This window comes from Lepidochelys olivacea (genome assembly GCF_965140295.1).
Source record: "Lepidochelys olivacea isolate rLepOli2 genome assembly, chromosome: 5".
NCBI lineage: Eukaryota > Metazoa > Chordata > Testudines > Cheloniidae > Lepidochelys > Lepidochelys olivacea.
The window spans coordinates 120,190,203-120,210,435 of record NC_140415.1 but is presented as its reverse complement, the minus strand read 5'-3'; the positions used below and the strand labels follow the sequence as shown (position 1 = coordinate 120,210,435).

Below are 20,233 nucleotides of genomic sequence, written 5' to 3'. Positions count from 1 at the left end.
ATTGAGACTCCCATCTGGGATACCTGCAGTGTGATTCTGGGACATGTGAGAGCGGGTGGGTGTACCTTTTCTGAACCTTTTTTTTGTTGCAGATGTTTCCTCTGTGGCCTAAAAATCTGGCTGTTCCTCCTTGCCTAGTTAAATAATGGAAATGCTGGGTAATTTACCCCCTTTTTTCTCTCAATAGGCATTTATTGTTACAGACAATGCCTGGGAGTAACTCTGATAAATCAACTCTCACCGCTTCTAGCCAAGGGTCTTCAAAAACAACTGAGAAGCGCCGGGCAGATGAGAGTAAGTCCAACTAAAGAACAATTCTTTGTTTTTGTTTGTAAAGCACTCTGGGTTCCTTTGGGAATGAAACTGTAAAATACTATAATTGGTGCTAAAGGGAGATTTTTATTTTCCCTGCTTTCCATGGAAAAAGGTTAGCAAACCAGATGTTTTTTTAAAAACCTCTCAATACAGGCAGAAAGGCAAGAGTTCAGCGGGCGTACATTTCACAACACTGGCACTCCTGGCAGGCTTCATCTCTCCCTACAATATAGGTGGTCCTGATCCTGCAACCCTTGCTCATACAAGTGGGAAGTCAGCATGTTCATGGCACGAAAGTTTACAGGACTGGACTCCCTGTGTGCATTTTAGCTTTTGTTCAGGCTAATTGAGTGAACATGCACATAAAATATTGTCTAATCATAACCAGAAAACACTGCCCAATCACATAGGCCAACTGTAACAGATAGCTACACAGAATAAGGGCCCATGATATTTCTCTGAGCCAAACAGAATGCATGGGGTCTTGACTCAGCTCCCACTGAAGCCCTGGCGTAGAAATAAACTTTCTCTAATGTTTAAATTTACACTGGATTATGGGTTCCTTTCACATCTCCTCTTATGGCTGCAGCAGCTGTTAGAGAAGCCTGCTATAGTTTAATCTCCTCCTTTACAGCTTCTTCATTAGCCCAGGCTCTTCAATGAAAGAGGCACCATCACTAAGGGCCAGCAAATTCTCTCCAGATAGCAAGTGCTATTCTATAGGCTATGAGCAGTCTGTGTAGCCCAGTGTGAGAACAGCCAGTCCAATCTCAAGGCATTTTGTTGGTCACATCTACACACCAATTACATCAGAAAGAGAACAGGAGGCAAGCATATGGAAGGGGAGAGACAGAGAAAACAAATTATAGATCCCAGTAGGACTTAGACTTCACCTGAATGGTTGGAGGTAAATAGAAAGGAAGCTGGGACAGGTTGCCTGCCTAATGACGTGATGTTTCTTTGACAGGTGAGGTATTTACCAGAATGTCCTACTTGGCAATTGAGACCAACACCAATGCTTCATCATCCAGCGGATCTCTGCCACCCCAAAAGAGTGTGTTAAGTATGTATGATGGAACTTTTTTTCTTATAATATATATTCCTGATGCTCAGTAGCAAGAATAAGGAAAGCTTTCACAAGCAAAAACTGCATCAAGAGCAGATAATCTGACATGGAGAGTGGATTTCAAGCACTGTAAAGGATTGCATTGATGCAACTGACAGACGTGTAATTTCACTGGCAAGAAATGTTGATGAGCATTTTTTATTTTGTTTGTTTTCTTACTGGTCCAAAGATGCAATGCCCTACACACAACTCCATGGCATCTCTGTGTGTTTGTCTGTCTGTAACACAGCAACCCTGCAAAACTCAATCCAATCAATTCCAGAATGTCAGGGAATGTTCTCGGCATCAGTGGGTAGAACCATATTGACTTTGGTGAGACTTAGAAAACTGGAAAAGCCTGATTTCCACTCTGGAGGCAGAGATGAGGCAACAACTTTAGGGTTAGGATTATGCCAGTCCCCTGCAGCCTAATCACTTTTTAAATTGTTGGCCTGTATTGCATGCCTATAGTTTCTTTTACATATTCTAAAATATGGTCTTCCTATAGGTCCATGAAAGAATATGCTGTACTGTAAATTAAATTCACCTAATTCAGTCAGCAATTTACATTTGGAAGGATAAATTTTCAGCCTCTTTTGGGCAGATACCTTGTCTTTACATTTGTCTGTAAAGGGCATGGCACACACTTGGGGCTACATAATAATAATTAATAGTAGTAAAGACTAAAGTCAGTTTCCCTATTTCACATAAAAAATTCTACTTCCCTCACCGTCCCCAGAAAACACCTATGCGACCCTGAGACTGGAACCACTGATGTAAACAAATGTAATGATGTAGGAAAATCCTGGTGTATGTATGTGCTAATGTATATTTTGTGTGATGTCCCATCGGTGGGTTAATGAAGACATGAATGTGGAAGCAATTTAAAGTAAGGGGCTGATCCAAAGCCTATTGAAATCAGTGGAAAAACTCCCATAGTTTTTGATGGCCATCAGATCAAGCCCTAACTGCATTGTGGTTTGTTTTCACAGGAACAGTATTTAACATCCCGTGCCTTCTGATAATGGCCTTTGCCTCCCTCCCAAGAGCCTTCATAAAGGCTTGTATCTCCATAAAGTAAGCATGAAAGTAAAATTCTTCTGAAGGGTGTATTGGGGAGGAAATGGATATTTGGGAGTCACAATAGGAAACTGGCCCAGAGAGACTGGGATACAAGTTAATGGGCCTGTGGGCCCAGTTAGAAACAAGGAGTCCATGATTCACATTGGCTACTGTTCAGATTGTCACTGGGACAGGTTCTGTGCAGTTCTGTGGCAGCTGCTCATGAAACCAAATAGTCCCTCTGCTAGCTCGCTATCTAGACCTGCCATTGGCCAAAATCTCAGTCCCTGAAAACAGCCTGAGAAAACGAGATAATCAGAAGAGAGTGCTATGAGGCCTGGGGTACAGAGTCCATGGCTACTATTGAATCCTAAGGGCTGCAGTAGTCTCTGGCTGATGCTTCTTCTCTCACAGTCCATGGATATGGTTTGACCAGTGGTTTTGCTTGTCACAGATCCATCAGCCATATCTTGCTTCTTCTCTGCCTCATCCCTAACCTATCCCCAATTCTGCTGCATTTTGGATTAGGGCACGCAGAATCTTCTATGGAACACAGGAGGAAGGGACTTCTATGTAGGCTCTCTGCAACTAAGCCCTCACTTCAGAGCAGAACGACATCAGTTCCACTCCCAACTGTGTGCTATAAGCCTGCAATGGGGGTTACAGGATTTGCCCCAGCCTGAATAAATGCAATATCAGAACAAGATTGTATGGATATGTGCAGATGCTGTGATAACTCTGTGCTTGGTCTCCTTCAGAGACCTAATCACCTTGCAGAACAGCAAGAGATTCTTCAAGGTCCTGTTATTGCTGGTTCCAATAATTTATGGTGAGTATTCATGGAATTCTGGGAACCTGTAACAGTCTCATCTCAACTTCCAGTTTAGAAACAAAAATGCCTACTTACTGAATTAATCTAATTGCTTTGATTTAGGGATTCTTATGACTAGAGCTCACGCTACTATTGTATGTGTGTGTGTGTGTGTGTGTGTGTGTTTTTCTTCACTATCTACCTAGATAATTCCATGGCCAACAACACCTCCAAGCACCTCCCAGTATTTCCAAATAACAATTGCAATCACCCTTTCTTTTCCTTGCCATCCTGCTGGAGTAAACAGGTTGGTTAGTTGATAGGTTTGGGGGAGGAATGGGGGTGGATTTGATTGTGGAAGACAGAGTAGGTGGGAAGTATGCTGAGGTTTTTTTTCTGTGTGAGGAACTCCTTTCTTATGAGGAAAGTGAAGTTGAAGGGCTGAGTTCCACATTTAGTCCTGAATGTGGTGAGAACTCTGGCCATTCATATCTCTTGTGGGAGTGAGTTCCCCAGTCTAGACCCAGCTCCTTTGGAAGTTCTGTCTTTCCTCCTTGGGCGCCTCCCATTATTGGTCAACATTACATTGCATTGTTCTGGAGGAACATTCTGGGAGGTCACGCATGTGAAAGGGGAGACAATGTCAGATAGACATCCCAGTGATGGCTCTGAATGTCAGAACAGAGACCTAGACCTGAACTCTGTCCAGAAGAGGCAATTCAGAGAGAGGTGTATCGGGGAGATGTGCTCATTGTGACCAGTGTTGTCTTGCAGACTGGCTGCTGCATTCTGTACCACCTGGAGCTCTCAGAGGATGTGGCATCATTTCTAGATATATTGAGTTGCAATAATCATGTCATGGGTATGTGGATCACTGGGGCTTGGCATAAGTCTAATAGGCTGGAACACAGTCTTTTCAGAGCTGTATGCATCCCAAATTCAGCTCTCCATAGCTAACATCTTATCATGTGGGTTTGGAAGTGGATAACCTGGCCTTGGTGGTGATTACAAATGTTGGTGAAATAATTTTCTGTTGTGTGTGTGATTTGCAGCAGGTATTTACTGTGTTGGCTCATTATCGTCCAGGAGATTAGCAGAGGGGCTAGCATCACAGGTAAGTGTCTCTTGGGATAGGAAAGGAAACTCTTCTGAGCCAAAATGAGAAGCAGCTTCAGTAATTGCCTTCCCAGACAAAGTTGCGATCCACAGCATCTGTGGCAGGCTCCTGCAGTCTTTGCAGTTTAATCAAACAGGCAGAATGGCCGTTAACGTTAATAAGACTTTTGCCACTATAAGGGAGAAGTCGGGGCTGCAGGATGTGACTCCCTATATGCACTGGGATTACTGGTGTCAATTCATTGGGCGTATTGTTTCTGACTCCAAAGAGGGGAAGGAACATCTGCCCTGCCTACGTTGAGAAGTCTTCACTGAGGCTGTGCTAGTGGTTAGTATATTTGTTTGCCTTTCTTTTACAGGAAATGACAGAGCACCATGAAACAGAGCTGAAGTCACTGTGGTAAGAGGGATTTCTTGACTATGAATGTATTCCCTACTTCAGTGGAGGTGTCACTAACTCTCTGGCTAAATGTGCATGATTATGTCTCCTTAGTAGCTGGTTCACTTTGAGGATTAGAGCTGGCTTAGCTAATAGAGTGACTCCTTTTACTGAAGCAGTACAGGGGCTCTTGCTTTTGCAGCTGAAGGTCCTGGGTTCTATCCCTAGTGAATACAGTGATGTCCTCAAGAATGCAGTCTCAGGTTAACCACAGCACTCCAAGTGCACAAAGGCAGCAGAGGTCCTGTCCACATTACAGCAGCATTACATCTGGTATCAATGAAAACTCATTCTCCTCAAAATGGAGGGAATGGGGCAAGTTTGTCCATACGACCAGTGAAAAGAGAGGCATGGGTGTATTTGCAGTCTCCTGTTCTCATGTATCTGTTGTTCCATGTTTTCAAGGCAGTCACACACTTTATTGGAAGAAAAAATCCATGAAATTGAACACATTAAAGAGCAGATGCAGCATCTGCATGCAGAGATCAATGGTGTGATGGAGGGCATCCTGCATTCTGTTCAAGAAACCCTGGAGGAGAGCGACATCCCAGGAGAGAACAAAGATGTAAGAGGCTGGAATTGTATAATTAGACCTTTCTGTAGCTCTCCCCATTCCCTCCCACTACTTCCTGTCACACCCTTCCGAGCCAATTAGGGCCTGTTAGTCCTTGCTATGGACCTGAACATTAGGGATGGGATTTTCAAAACACTCAGCGCTGGCCTGACACTGTTTCCACTGAAGTCAGTGGGAGATTTACCATTGACTTTGCTGGGAACAGTTGAGCCAGTGCGGACTACTTCTGAAAATCTCCCTCATGAAGCTTTCTCACTACTGTGCCCTGACAGTGTCTGCTAGAACTTTGGTAATTATGTCATTTTTCACCAAAATATCTCATAAGTGTAATGTTTAACGTTACCATTTGAGTGGCACTATACCAGTAAAATTGTTTAGGTTCCTACTTCTTCCTGGAAATGTATAATCTGGAATCCCAAAGTCCTTCAACAGTTGATCCCAAACTGCAGCTAGAGGTATCTCTTAAACTACAGGATAGCAAACTTAATTTCAGAGGCAGTGAGTGTAGTTATTAAGGCATTGAACTCAGAGTCAGCAAAACTGGGTTGTATCCCTGTGTAGCTGAGCGTGGCAGGGCCCCCTTTGGCTCCTGCCTCTGCTAGATTCACAAAGTCACCCTGGGGTTAGTAACTACTCGTGCAGTTTATTCACAGACTTGTTCCCACCACTGTTTCACCATATACAGTTGGTCCTTCATCGTCTGCAGGCAGGAGGGAAGAGCTACCTCCCTGTCTTTTCCCTTTCTTTCTGCTCCCCTGTGGCTTCCTGCCACTGAGACTGTTATACAACCCCAGGCTAATTAGGTGGCAGTTGTCTCTGCTTCCCCAATTTGCGCCAGGTTACCTCCAGCCAGCTCTAATTTATTCCCCTATGTGGGAGCTGGCATGACAGAGGGCTGAATCAGCAACTCTTTGCCCAGCACCCTGTCACACACCTCCTCTCCTTTCTCCAACCGCCAGGTTTGCCTTTCTGCATCCTCTCCTCCCTCTAATGGGGTGGGAGAGACTCTACGGAGGAGTCCCTCTTTGGGTCAGTCCCAGGGTTTGCCGTGTGGGGTTCCTCCATCCCCTACCCACAGAAACTACATTGTGTGGCAGGTCGACGGCCCCACAGCTCCCCCACAACCCACAGGTCCTTGCACCATTCATAGCTCCCTAGGTGTTCCCATGGTTTTCCGCCCCCTTCCCTTCAGTCAGGAGTTTGGGGTTGGTCATGACCCTCTTCTGGACACTCAGGACTTCCTGTCCCCCAAGCTCGTCCAGCAGGGCCTGGGTCTCTTCCTTTGGGGGTCTGCCATTAAGGCCCTCCACTGGGCCTTGCTCTTCGGTCAAGAACCCTGGGTGGACGTCTCACCCATAGCTTCCCTCTCCCTTCTTGGGCTCTGTTGTCTAGGGGTTTTCTGCTTGGATCTCCCATTTTCCCTGTCATGGGCTTTCTCCCTCTGCCCACCTTTCCTCCTGGGAAGAGGTCCCAGTCCATACCCACCACCACCGTGTAAGACAGGCCCTTTACTACCCCAACCCACTGCCACTTAAACCTGCCCCAAACCTCGAGGGGCACCTGGGCCATAGGGTATTGCCTCCTATCCCCATGGACTCATTCTAAGGCCTGGTCTACACTATGAATTTAGGTCAAGTTTAGCAGCGTTATCTCAATTTAACCCTGCACCCGTCCACACAATGAAGCCCTTTTTTTCGACTTAAAGGGCTCTTAAAATCAGTTTCTTTACTCCACCCCCAATGAGGGGATTAGCGCTGAAATCGGCCTTGCTGGGTCAAATTTGGGGTACTGTGGACGCAATTTGACGGTATTGGCCTACGGGAGCTATCCCAGAGTGCTCAGTTGTGACCGCTCTGACAGCGCTCTCAACTCAGATGCACTGGCCAGGTATACAGGAAAAGGCCCGTGAACTTTTGAATCTCATTTCCTGTTTGGCCAGTGTGGCGAGCTCACCTGCACAGGTCACCACACAGAGCCCATCAGCACAGGAGACCATGCAGTCCCAGAATCGCAGAAGAGCTCCAGCATGGACCGAACGGGAGGTACGGGATCTGATCACTGTATGGGGAGACGAATCCGTGCTGGCAGAACTCCGGTCAAAAAGACGAAATGCCAAAATATTTGAAAAAATCTCCAATGGCATGAAGGACAGAGGCTATAACAGGCACCCGCAGCAGTGCTGCATGAAAATTAAGGAGCTCAGGCAAGCCTACCAAAAAACCGGAGAGGCAAACGGCTGCTCCAGTTCAGAGCCCCAGGCATGCCGCTTCTATGATGAGCTGCAGCCACCATTACCCCAATCCTGTGCTTTGACTCTGTCCAAGGAGTGGGAGGCAACACGGAAGCTGGTTTTGGGGGCAAGGAAGATGATGATGAGGAGGAGGTTGTAGATGGCTCACAGCAAGGAAGCGGAGAAACCGGTTTCCCCAACAGCCAGGATCTGCTTATCACCCTGGACCTGGAGCCAGTACCCCCCAAACCCACCCAAGGTGGGCTCCCGGACCCTGAAGGAAGAGAAGGGACCTCTGGTGAGTGTACCTTTGTAAATGTTATACATGGTTTAAAAGCAAGTGTGTTTAATGATTAATTTGCCCTGGCAGTCACGGCCAGTACAGCTACTGGAAAAGTCTGTTAACGTGTCTGGGGTGGAGCAGAAATCCTCCAAGGACATCTCCATAAAACTCTCCTGGATGTACTCCCAAAGCCTTTGCAAAAGGTTTCTAGGGAGGGCAGCCTTATTCTGTCCTCCATGGTAGGACACTTTACCACGCCAGGCCAGTAGCAAATAGTAGGGAATCATCGCAGAACAAAGCATTGCAGCGTATGGTCCCGGTGTTTGCTGGCATTCAAACAACATCCGTTCTTTATCTCTCTGTGTTACCCTCAGGAGAGTGATATCATTCATGGTCACCTGGTTGAAATAGTTGGTTTTAGTAAGCAGACATTCACAGGTGCCTGTTCCTGCTGGGCTGTTTGCCTGTGGCTGAACAGAAATCTTCCCCGCTGTTAGCCACATGGTGGGGGGAGGGGTGAAGCCATCATCCCAGAGAATGGGGGGGTGGAGGTGGGGGGGTTAGTTGGGTTTCTGCTGCACGTGAACTCGGAAACCGCAGCCCCGCCTTTTAAACTGCCAACCCATTTTTAATGGCCAACCCAACGGCTACTTTGTATGGGAAATGAGGGCACTGCTGTTTAAAACCATTCCCACACGTTATGAAGGTTAAAGAAGCCAAAAGACTGTAGCTTACCATGGCTGCCTGCAAGCCGAATTCTGTTGCCCGGCCCTGCATGAGTGATCTCTCACACCAAACCGGCATACCCTCAAAAAAGAGGCAAAATGCGACCTTGTAATGAAAGCACATGTGCTATGTAATGTTAACAGCAAGGTTTACTGTGAAAGAGTGTACCCATTGTTCTATAAAATTTGTCTTTTTAACTACCACTCTCCATTTTTTTCCCTCCACCAGCTGCATGTGTTTCTCCTTCCCAGAGGCTAGTGAAGATGAGAAGGCGAAAAAAACGCACTTGCGATGAAATGTTCTCTGACCTCATGCTGTCCTCCCACACTGACAGAGCACAGCAAAATATGTGGAGGCAGACAGTCTCAGAGTGCAGGAAAACACAATATGACTGCAAGGAGAGGTGGTGGGCCGAAGATGATAGGTAGTGTCAGCTTGCTGAAAGAAGGTAGGAGTCAATGCTCAGGCTACTGGAGGATCAAACGCATATGCTCCAGCATATGGCTGAGCTGCAGGAAAGGCAGCAGGAGCACAGACTGCCGCTATAGCCCCTGTGTAACCAACCTCCCTCCTCTCCAAGTTCCATAGTCTTCTCATCCAGATGCCCAAGAATGCGGTGGGGGGGCCCTCCGGCCACCCAGCCACTCCACCCCAGAGGATTGTCCAAGCAACAGAACGCTGGCATTCAATAAGTTTTAAAGTTTTAAAGTGCTGTGTGGCCTTGTCCTTCCCTCCTCCACCACCCCTCCCGGGCTACCTTGGCAGTTATCCCCCTATTTGTATAATGAATAAATAAAGAATGCATGAATGTGAAGCAACAATGACTTTATTGCCTCTGCAAGCTGTGATCAAAGTGGGGAGGGGAGGGTGCTTAGCTTACAGGAAAGTAAGTGAACCCGGGGCGGGTTTCCATCAAGGAAAAACAAACAGACCTTTCACACCGTAGCCTGGTCAGCCATGAAACTAGTTTTCAAAGCTTCTCTGATGCGCACTGCGCCCTCCTGTGCTCTTCTAACCGCCCTGGTGTCTGGCTGCGCGTAATCAGCGGCTAGGCAATTTGCCTCAACTTCCCACCCCGCCATAAATGTCTCCCTCTTACTCGCACAGATATTGCGGAGCACACGGCAAGCAGTAATAATAATGGGAATATTAGTTTCGCTGAGGTCTAACTGAGTCAGTAAACTGCACCAGCGCGCTTTTAGATGCCCAAATGCACATTCTACCACCATTCTGCACTTGCTCAGCCTATAGTTGAACAGCTCCTGACTACTGTCCAGGCTGCCTGTGTATGGCTTCATGAGCCATGGCATTAAGGAGTAGGCTGGGTCCCCAAGGATACATATAGGCATTTCAACATCCCCAACGGTTATTTTATGGTCTGGAAAGTAAGTCCCTTGCTGCAGCTGTTGAAACAGACCAGTGTTCCTGAAGATGCGAGGGTCATGTACCTTTCCCGGCCATCCCACGTTGATGTTGGTGAAACGTCCCTTGTGATCCACCAGAGCTTGCAGCACTATTGAAAAGTACCCCTTGCGGTTTATGTACTGGCTGCCTTGGTGCTCCGGTCCCAAGATAGGGATATGGGTTCTGTCTATCGCCCCACCACAGTTAGGGAATCCCATTGCAGCAAAGCCATCCACTATGACCTGCACATTTCCCAGAGTCACTACCCTTAATAGCAGCAGCTCAATGATTGCATTGGCTACGTGGATCACAGCAGCCCCCACAGTAGATTTGCCCACTCCAAATTGATTCCTGACTGACTGGTACTTGTCTGGCGTTGCAAGCTTCCACAGGGCTATCGCCACTCACTTCTTAACTGTGAGGGCTGCTCTCATCTTGGTATTCTTGCGCTTCAGGGCAGGGGAAAGCAAGTCACAAAGTTCCATGAAAGTGCCCTTACGCATGCAAAAGTTTCGCAGCCACTGGGAATCATCCCAGACCTGCAACACTATGCAGTCCCACCACTCTGTGCTTGTTTCCCAGGCCCAGAAACAGCGTTCCACGCCATGAGCCTGCCCAACTGACACCATGATGTGCACATTGCAGGGGCCTGTACTTTGCGAGAAGTCTATGTCCATGCCCTCATCGCTCTCGTCACTGTGCTGCAGTTGCCTCCTCCTCACCTGGTTTCGCTTTTGTTGCAGGTTATGGTGCTGCATATCCTGCTGGATAATGCGTGCGGTGTTTATAGTGCTCATTATTGCCGCGGTGATCTGAGCGGGCTCCATGTTCCCCGTGCTATGGCGTCTGCGCTGAAAAAAGGTGTAAAAAGAGTGTCTGCCATTGCTCTGACGGAGGGAGGGGCAACTGACAACATGGCTTACAAGGTTGGCTTACAGGGAATTAAAATCAACAGAGCAGGTGGCTTTGCATCAAGGAGAAACAGAATGGCCCCCTCAAAGATAGAACTCAAAACCCTGGATTTAGCAGGATGTTGATTTCACAGAGAAAGGGGGGAGAAAATGAATACAAAACAAATCTGGCCTATTTCTTGTTTTGATCCACTTCATCTATCTTTATATATCTTGCTGGCAGCAGACGGTGCAGTATGACTGCTAGCCATCGTCATCTCCTGGGTGCTCAGCAGAAGACGGTGCAATACAACTGCCGGCAGGACTGAATCGCCATGAGATGAAACTTAAAAGGGAAATGACCGGGCTGAGTCACTCTCATGTTTGCCCAGGCGCCCCTGACTGACCTCACCGAGGTTGACTAAAAGAGCACCCTGGAGTACGGCGACAATGGCTACCAGTCATACTGCACTGTCTGCTACCAAAAGGTAATGAGCTGCTGCTGTGTAGCAATGCAGTACTGCGTCTGCCAGCACCCAGGAGACATACGGTGACGGTGAGCTGAGCGGGCTCCATGCTTGCCATGGTATGGTGTCTGCACAGGTAACCCAGGAAAAAAGGCACGAAACAATTGTCTGCCGCTGCTTTCACCGTGGGAGGGAGGAAGGGCGGGGCGACTGACAGCATGTACCCAAAACCACCCGCAACAATGTTTTTGCCCCATCAGGCATTGGGATTTCTACCCAGAATTCAAATGGGCGGCAGAGACTGCAGGAACTGTGGGATAGCTACCTACAGTGCAACGCTCCAGAAGTTGATGGTTGCCTTGGTACTGTGGATGCACTCCGCCGACTAAATGCACTTAGAGCATTTGTGTGGGGACACACACAATCAACTGTATAAAAACGCTTTCTACAAAACTGACTTCTATAAATTCGACCTAATTTCGTAGCAGACATAGCCTAAGTCAATCTTCGCACTGGAAATCCACCAGTGCAGTCCCACCAGCTTCCTTTGTATCAGGGAGCAGGCTGAGGCTGTATTCATCAGACCTCCTTTGGGGTTTCCTCCCCACCATTACTGAAATGGTGGATAGCTCCCGCCCCTTCCCCTGCCCTCCAGCATTTGCCCAGCCACAAAACTCTGCCACCCACAATCCATGTGCAGGGAATCCCCCTTCTTGTGTCTTGGTTGTCAGCACTGCCAGCAGACAACCGGCCTGGACCCTGTGGAAGCCCCTTGGGTGTCCTCCCGTTTGTTCTCTGGGCCCTTCCCAGGTGGGGGTATTATCTGGGCCTTCTCCCAGTCTCCGCTTCCTTGCACGGCCATCTCTCCTTCCTGGGGAAGTCTGCCTCTGTGTACTCCTCCGTAACCTTTATGGCCGCCTCTATCATTTTCAGTTGGTACCTCCTCACCCACACCTTTATGTTCTCAGGGAGGCCCTGTAAAAACTGCTCTAGGACGAGCATGTCCATGATCTCCCCCACTGTCTGGGCGTCTGGCCTCTCAGGCAGTGGGTGGCCCAGTCCATTAACTTTTGGGAGAATGCCCACGGCTGCAAACCCCCACCACATCCACCTTGCTGACCAGAACTTCTGGCCATACTTCTCCGCGGACAGCCCCACCCAATCGAGGACGGCTGCCTTTACTGCTTCATAATTCCTGGCCTGCTTTTCACTTAGGGCCATGTAGGCTGCTTGGGCTTCACTGGCTAGGTAGGGAGCTAGCCGCAGGGCCAAGGTTGCCCTATCCCCTCCAGCTCCCACAGCTACCCACTCAAATATGCCTAGGAAGGCATTGGGGTCATCTGTCAGGCCCATTTTACACAGTCCTAAGCCTGGTGCCTGAACGCCATCCCTTCCCATGGGGCTCACCACTTTCTGCAGGAGCGGCTATTGGAGGCCAGCCTGCTCCCACATGAAGTTCTGCAGGCTTTTCTGCTGTTCTGCCTGCCAGGTGAACAAGGCCTGTCTCTCTAGGTGGTGGGCTTGCTGAAAACTCTGCACTGCCTTCTGCACCACCTCCTGCTGCATGACCACCCCTTGCAGGTTCTCCTCCATCTCCAGACTGCCAAACACTTGCTCTAGCATGGGATCCCAGACAAGCCCCCATGTGTAGCAGAGCACAGCAGGGCTCCCTTGAGTTCCACCTCTGCTAGATTCACAAAATCACACTGAAACCCTGGGGTTAGTAACCACTCGTGCAATTTATTCACAGACTTGCTCCCACCACCATTTCACCATATACAACTGGCCCTTCACTGTCTGCAGGCAGGAAGGGGTATTCCCCTGGCTTCTTCCCTCTGAGGCTTTTATACAGCCCCAGGCTAATTAGGTGACAGCTGTCTCTGCTTCCTCAATTAGGTCCAGGTTACCTCCAGACAATGTTAATTGTCATTAACAATTAACGTGGGAGCTGGTGTGACAGAAGGCTGAATCAGCAACCCTTTGCCCACCACCTTGTCACACCTTCACTCCGCCATTGTCTTGCTTTGTGACCATAAGCATGTCTCTTAAGCTTTTTATGCATTTATTGTTCCATTTGTACAACTGAGATAATACTTCCCTGTCTTCATCAAGTGCTTTGAACTCCTTGGATGGAAACACTGTATAAGCACATCTTATAATACTAAGGGCTAGTTTTTGTTTTTTAACTTAACCCTCTCTTCCCATCATGGAGACTTGATCATTTCAATTCCTTAGCCTTGACACCTATTCTCAAAGTCACCTTTAACTGAGCCACCAACTTTAGCGGAGGAGAATATAAGACTCCCCATCAGTGCCTCTTCTTATCTAGCTATCTGGATCATTACTGAGTGGTGAGATACTCTTTCTCACATTCTGGGGACTGGATGGTACTCATGCTGCTCTCATATTCAGCTGGCCTCCAGAACAATAGAATGATGTGGAAACCAAACCCAGGTCTCTGACACAGCAGTGGAGAGCTTTACTGTGTGGTCTCCACCTCAGTAGCTGAATGAGTTTATATCCTTCCAACAGTTACTGGGAAAACTTATTTGAGGTGGAAGTTACCGTTGTGTGTTTTATTGTGATTTTTCTCATTGACACTGAGTATTTCACCTTAAGTGCCTGTGAGTGTTTATGTTGTTTGCAAATATCTTTCCCTTCGTTACCTTGTGTCTTCTCTTTTTTTTCAGCAAGTACTAGAGATGATAAATGTAGCATTTAAGAAGGTTTATGAGGACCATATCCAGATGCCTGACTGGGCTCAGAAATCCATAGGTAAGAATACTCATAGCATTCTGCTCTTATATAGTACCTTTACAATGATAAGTATAGTTATTCCTCCTTAACAAACTGGGGAAACTGAGGCACAGAGGTGCTAAGTTGACTTGCCAATGTTCATACAGGAAGTCAGTGGCAGAGTCAGGGATACAACCCAAGTCAGCAGAATCCCTGTCCTCTCCCCTCACCACTAGACCATGATGTCTCTGGTAATGTTGTTATGAACTTTTAAAAAGTATCTGAGACATTCTTCTCTTCTGCACTGATTTCACCAAAGGTGAATGGGAGATCTTGATTTTCCTTACAATAGTGTGACATAAACCCATTCTAGATATTGATTTATCATTTATACCATGCTAAACTTCATATCAGATCATTATGGGATGTTCTCTACATCATATTGTGACATAAATCCAGCCATAAGATATTGTAGCCACTCTTTTTCTTTGACACCTACGAACTCAGATACCACCGTGAGGAACACAGGATGGATAGACTGATGGTCTATATGTAACAATAGAAATGCCTTGTAATCCACTGCTTGTCATAGGATCTGGCCTTTGTTAATCTATTCATATTTTAATTGCAGGTGCCACCATTGATACAGGCAGAACATCTAAGAGTTATGAACTTGGGAAAACAGAGGGGTGTTGTTTTAGTTCATGGTTCTTTTCTTCTGCAAATCCTCCAGATACTATTTTACAGGTAGAGCACATCTGTCCACTTTGTGTATTCTCTTATACTACTTTCAAATGTCCTCATTCCAAAACCTTCTCAAGAACCAGTTCTTCAGTGATGGACCTACAGTTAGTTAGCCAACTAATTAAGGAAAGGTTGAGAGGCAGTCAGGTATAGATAACTTGCATTTAAACCCACACCCACCAAGGGAATTAAGTGTTGCAACACTCACTACCATGGCACCTAACTTTTAAGTGTCTGAAAAATCACAGGAACAACACTGTGAACCACAAAGCCTGAGTTAGGCACCTAGGTTTCCTATACAATGAATAGGAAGAGATAGGCAACTTACAACAGGATCCACAAAAGTCATCATGCTAGGCAGGGAGTCTCCTAAGCTAGTCAATGGGAGATGCTGATGAGAGGAAGGTGTCTTAAGCCCCTCCCCTCTCTTGGAGATAGGTGCCTGATTCTAATTAGTGATTCACAAGGGGAACTCCTCTCCTGGAGTTAGAGGGCTTAGATGCCCAAGTCATTTCTCGTGAGAATGAGTTCGGTGCCTACCTTGCTCCACATAAAAGGGCCAGAGGAGGAGGTTCCCACCTTATAACTTCTAATCCAGTGGTTAGAACACTAACCTGGGATGTTGGAGACCCAGGTTAAATTCTCCCCTCTGCGGGGGGGGGGAGAAGAAATTTGAACAGGGGTCTTCTCCCGAGAGTGCTCTAACCACTGAGCTATGGGATATTCTGATGTGGGGCTCTCTCAATCTCTCCTGTTGAAGCTGTTCTGCTGTGGATAAATGAGTCCTTGAAGTGGGGGACTGGACCCAGGTCTCCCACCTCCCAGCTGGTGCCCTAACCACTGCACTGTACTCTCTCTCTCTCTCTTTCTTGCTCAGGCTTTGATGTGTGATAGGTGTCTGGTGGCCTAGAGGGAGGCAGCAGTGCACATATTTAGAGGCAGAAACATAGTTGCCAATGGAACTTTAACCCAGAAGGCTTTGGCACCAAGTCAGGTTAGGCACCTACAAGGTTCGGCAGAAATTTTTTGGATCACAGTGAAGCCTAAAACTGGAACATAAGCACTTAAACCCAAGACATAGGTGCCTCAGTCTGGGGTTTAGGCACCTCAGTACCTTTGTGGATGAGGGCCCGTGAGCCTGATCTGAAGTGCATAAATATGTAGTTAATGCATATAAAAATCTATACATTTTAATTGTCTTTCTTTCCTCCACCCTTCGTATGTTGCTTGCCTCCTTAACAACTGATCCAGTGTCCTCTGAAGTCACTGGAAAAATTCCCATTAACGTCAGTGGGATTGGGATTGGATTGGGACCTTAAACTGTAAGATCTTTAGGGCAAGGGCCATGTCTCCTTCAACATTTCTTAGTGTCTTATTACCATAAGCCCCTGGGTGTCCTTGGGGTCTCTAGGCACTAATGCAATAGAAATAATCAATAATACGTAATAGTAGTGATTCCCTTTCTTCCTCCAAGAAGGGTGAAGAAATCAAGTAATTTCCTGTAAGCCCAACATTATTGCATGACGGATTTTTATGATGGTGAAACAGGCCCACTGGGAGCAACCTCCAATGTGTACCACTCTGAATATGTTATAGCCTTCTTCACCAGGTTCCTGGGTACACTCGGGCTAGTTACAGCACTGTAGTTCATAGAAACCATTTGCTCCCAGTAGTGGAAGAATTATTGTATCACAACAAAAATCCCTTTTATGTGGATGTTATTTCTTTGCCCCAACTTTCTGCTGGCATTTGTACTTAACACCACTGAAAACCATGTTCTCTTCTGTTGTCTGTGATCTTTAATCTTTAGACTCATGCTTTGAATGACTGCAAACACCTCTGGCCTGATTTAACTTTATTGACTTTGGTGGTGCTATGGCCTAAGTTCAAGTGTTATTGGAAAGGCAATTTTCCCTATAATAAATAATAAGAAAGTCTCTGGTTTGATCTTTGAGCTCAGTATTAAAGCTGTCTGTTCAGGTGATAGGCAAGGAAATCTACATTTTTGTAGATTTGATAGAACTGTATTAATTTACCAGTATAAAGTCAAATAACAGAAGGCACCAATTTTTGTGCTTGTCACTGAATACACATGTATGTGGGATGTGTTACTCCATTAGTGTTAATTGGAGTTGATTTCTGCTTCCAGCCAGATGTTTACCCTGGAAACTGCTGGGCTTTTCAAGGATCTCAGGGTCAGGTAGTAATTAAGTTGCCTGAAAAAGTTTACCCAACCGCTGTTACACTTCAGCACATCTCTAAGGCAATCTCTCCCTCTGGAGATGTAACTAGCGCCCCAAAGGATTTTGCTGTATGTGTAAGTATCTGCCTTTAACTTTTTAAACTGGAATTTTATGGTGGGAAAATACAAGAAAAGAGACTTGCTTTGTATGTTCTGTTTACAGGATATCAGGTCTGTTCTCTTCACAACTGTGCACAAGTTTAAGGAATTTTTTTCAGATGAGGTGGTAATTTTATCACTACTAACAATGCTCATTTCTATAGTACTTTTTGTCTGAGTATCTCAAAGTGGCTTTACAAATAATAACCAATTAAGACTCACAACAACCTTGTGCTATTGGTAAAGGATTCAGAAGGATAACAACATCCACCTCTTAAGTGGAAGCAGCAGCTGTTTAACATCATCACACAGCAACCCTATCCAATAGGTTTAGGGCAGCTCACTTGAAACTGCAGCAGAGATTCATCTACACTGAAAAATAAAAGACCACAGTGAATCTCAGGGCCTGGGGTCAACTGACTTGCGCTCATGGGGCTCATGCTACGAGCATGGGTGGCGGGTATAATAAGCCAGGGGAGGCCAAGCCTCCCCAAACAGGTTGTGGTGCACCTCCCTCTGGAGTCACACCGCTGGTCTGCTGCCTTTGGAGCACCACTGCAGGATTGGCGCCCAGGCTATGGCCCCACCCATGCTCTGCCCCAAGACCCCACTCCTGCATCCCACTTTTCCCCTGTGGCCCTGCCCACGCTGCTCCTCTTCCCGCCCTCACTCCTCTTCTCCCCCGAAGCCGACGGGGACTCGGGTGGGCGGGCCTGGGACTATGGCTGGCTGGGGCCCAGGACGGCTGGAGCCAGATGGCAGGTTGTGGCGAGCCGGTGGGCCAGAGCTCAGGGTGGCCAGTGGGCTGGGGACTTGGGGAGGACGGCGGGCTGGTGGCTCGTGGCCAGCAGGCTGGTAGCTCGAAGCCGGTGGCCCAGGACTCAGGGCGGCTCGGGCGGGCAGTCTGGGGCTCGGGGCAGCTCGGCCAGGGCTCATCCGGCCATGGTGGGGTCTCGGAATGTTTACATTCCAATACATCATCATTCCTTCCAGCTGTCTTCCCACTCTGATTTTAGGGACTGGATGAGGAAACAGGGAAAGAAACTCTGCTGGGAACTTTTATGTATGAGTCAGGAAAAGAGACCATTCAAACTTTCCAACTGAAGGTACTTTAACGGGTGGTGAGATTGGGGCAGATGACATTGTATGCATACAGGTTTGCCTACCAGGTCTTGGAAAGGAGAGGATGTAGAAATCTCTCTCTGAGAGGAGATTACAAAGTGGTTAAACTGGTGTTTTGGGAGAACAGAACTGTAGTGTGGGAGGATGTGGGAAGGGAGAGATGATACCCTCAGTTCCTGTGTGAACTTGGTTTCAAGGGAGGCCCCTGGCTGAATTCTCCCCTTTTGGCAAAGTCCCGCTCCTGCAACAGTCATTCTAAGTTGCAGAAGACAGTGGCTTTGCAGGGAGCAAAATATTTGTAGGGCCAAACTCAGCAAGCAGGTGCATCTTCACCAACTTCAAAGGCAACACATCAGTGTACATCAGAGTTGAACTTAGACTCTGTTCTTCCTTACTTCTACTTTTCTCCCTTAATCAGCCATCTTTGTCTCCCCCAACCTTTTGTACCAGAAGCAATGGAGGGAAAGTGCTTAAGAAGCTAGGCAGTTGGGTTTTTGAAACACTTAGGTTTCATTAGTACCAGCTTGAACAAAGCAATGGAGTAAAGGGGGTCAGGGAAGAAAGAAAGAACACAAAGCTGGAGAGGCAATGATTTACCTCACGGTAGTTGAAATTTCCTGTTGTTCCAGGCCCGCACCACAGCTGATTTCAGCAGAGAATTTCAGCTTTCCATAGTTGGTGCTAAACACTTTCAAGCTCTGGAGTTTGATTTGACATAAATTGAGACAAGCTTAGCCCTGGTATAAGTTGGCACAGTTTCCATTAATTTCAATGGGAATTTGTCCTCCTACCTCAGGGCTGAATTTGGTCCAGTAGTAGGGTTAATATATAGACGGGACTGGGACTAAAGAAAACTGTTTAAAGTAACACAGGTTTTGATTTCTCTTAACTTCTTTTTTTAATTTCAGAGTGAACTTTCCAAATTTTTTGTTTACATAAAATTCAATGTGCTGAGTAACTGGGGCAACCCAGAGTACACTTGTGTTTATCGAGTCAGGGTACATGGGAAGATGACAGACAAGAGCTGAGGCCTGTAGTAAGAAGACATGCAGTGAGAACCCCATCAGAAAAGTAAATGCACCTAAAAATGACAGATTTTGTCAACTAGTGACTCTCCTCTGTTCTGTTAAAGAAATAAACAAAATTTAACTTGGATATGTGCAGAGTCATGAATATTGGCAAAAGGAGTCTCAATTACTTTTATGCACTGAAATGCTCTACGTCTTGCAGGATCCTCTAGAAAAACCCTAGAGCAGAAATGCTGGAACAATTTGTATAGTGGGGGTGCTGACAGCCATTGAACCAAACTGTAAACCCTTTGTATGATGGAAACCACTTCAAGCCGGGGCATGCGGCAGCAGCCCTATTTCCAGCACCTATGCACTAGAGCATTACTGACCGCTCCAGAAAGGTAAATGACCAGAGTGCAGAGGCAGGAAAAACCCCCTCCAAGTCAATAACAGCCTTGCTAAGCTCATCTCAGTCGAAAGTCGCCCTCTGCATAACTTATTGGTGCATCTCTGAGCAAGTGATAAATGGTGGCTGAGTCTGTGGATCTTCACTCTTTTCATTCTTGGAAATGTTTTTCCTACTAGACTCCCAGTTTCTCCCTTCCTTTGTGACTTAAGATTCTCAAAGCAACTATGTATAACTGTCCCCTTCTTACTCAGCAGATCTGCTCCCCATCAATAGAGATGCAGGGTGAGCAAGGGAGTATCATAGTTGATGGGGGCTGTGGCAGGATAGGTAGAAGCTTGCTTTTGCCACAACACTGTGGTTCTGAACTGTTCCCTCCAGCTCCCCACCCAGCAGGGACTGCTCTGCGGTGGAGGCCCTTCCCCCATACCAATTGCAGCATGAGAGACAGA

General features: G+C 46.9%; 1 protein-coding gene across 1 annotated transcript; it reads left to right on the top strand.

Moving 5' to 3' along the window:
* Positions 1-206: 206 nt before the first annotated feature.
* Positions 207-19,393, top strand: LOC311520604 (SUN domain-containing protein 3-like; the record flags this gene model as incomplete). Its single annotated transcript, XM_084628155.1, has 10 exons — positions 207-294; positions 1,283-1,378; positions 4,346-4,407; positions 4,769-4,809; positions 5,254-5,413; positions 14,113-14,197; positions 14,790-14,905; positions 17,052-17,219; positions 18,260-18,349; positions 19,274-19,393. 10 exons carry the CDS (start codon positions 207-209, stop codon positions 19,391-19,393), a joined length of 1,026 nt encoding a protein of 341 aa, XP_084484281.1.
* Between the last annotated feature and the right edge of the window lie 840 nt (positions 19,394-20,233).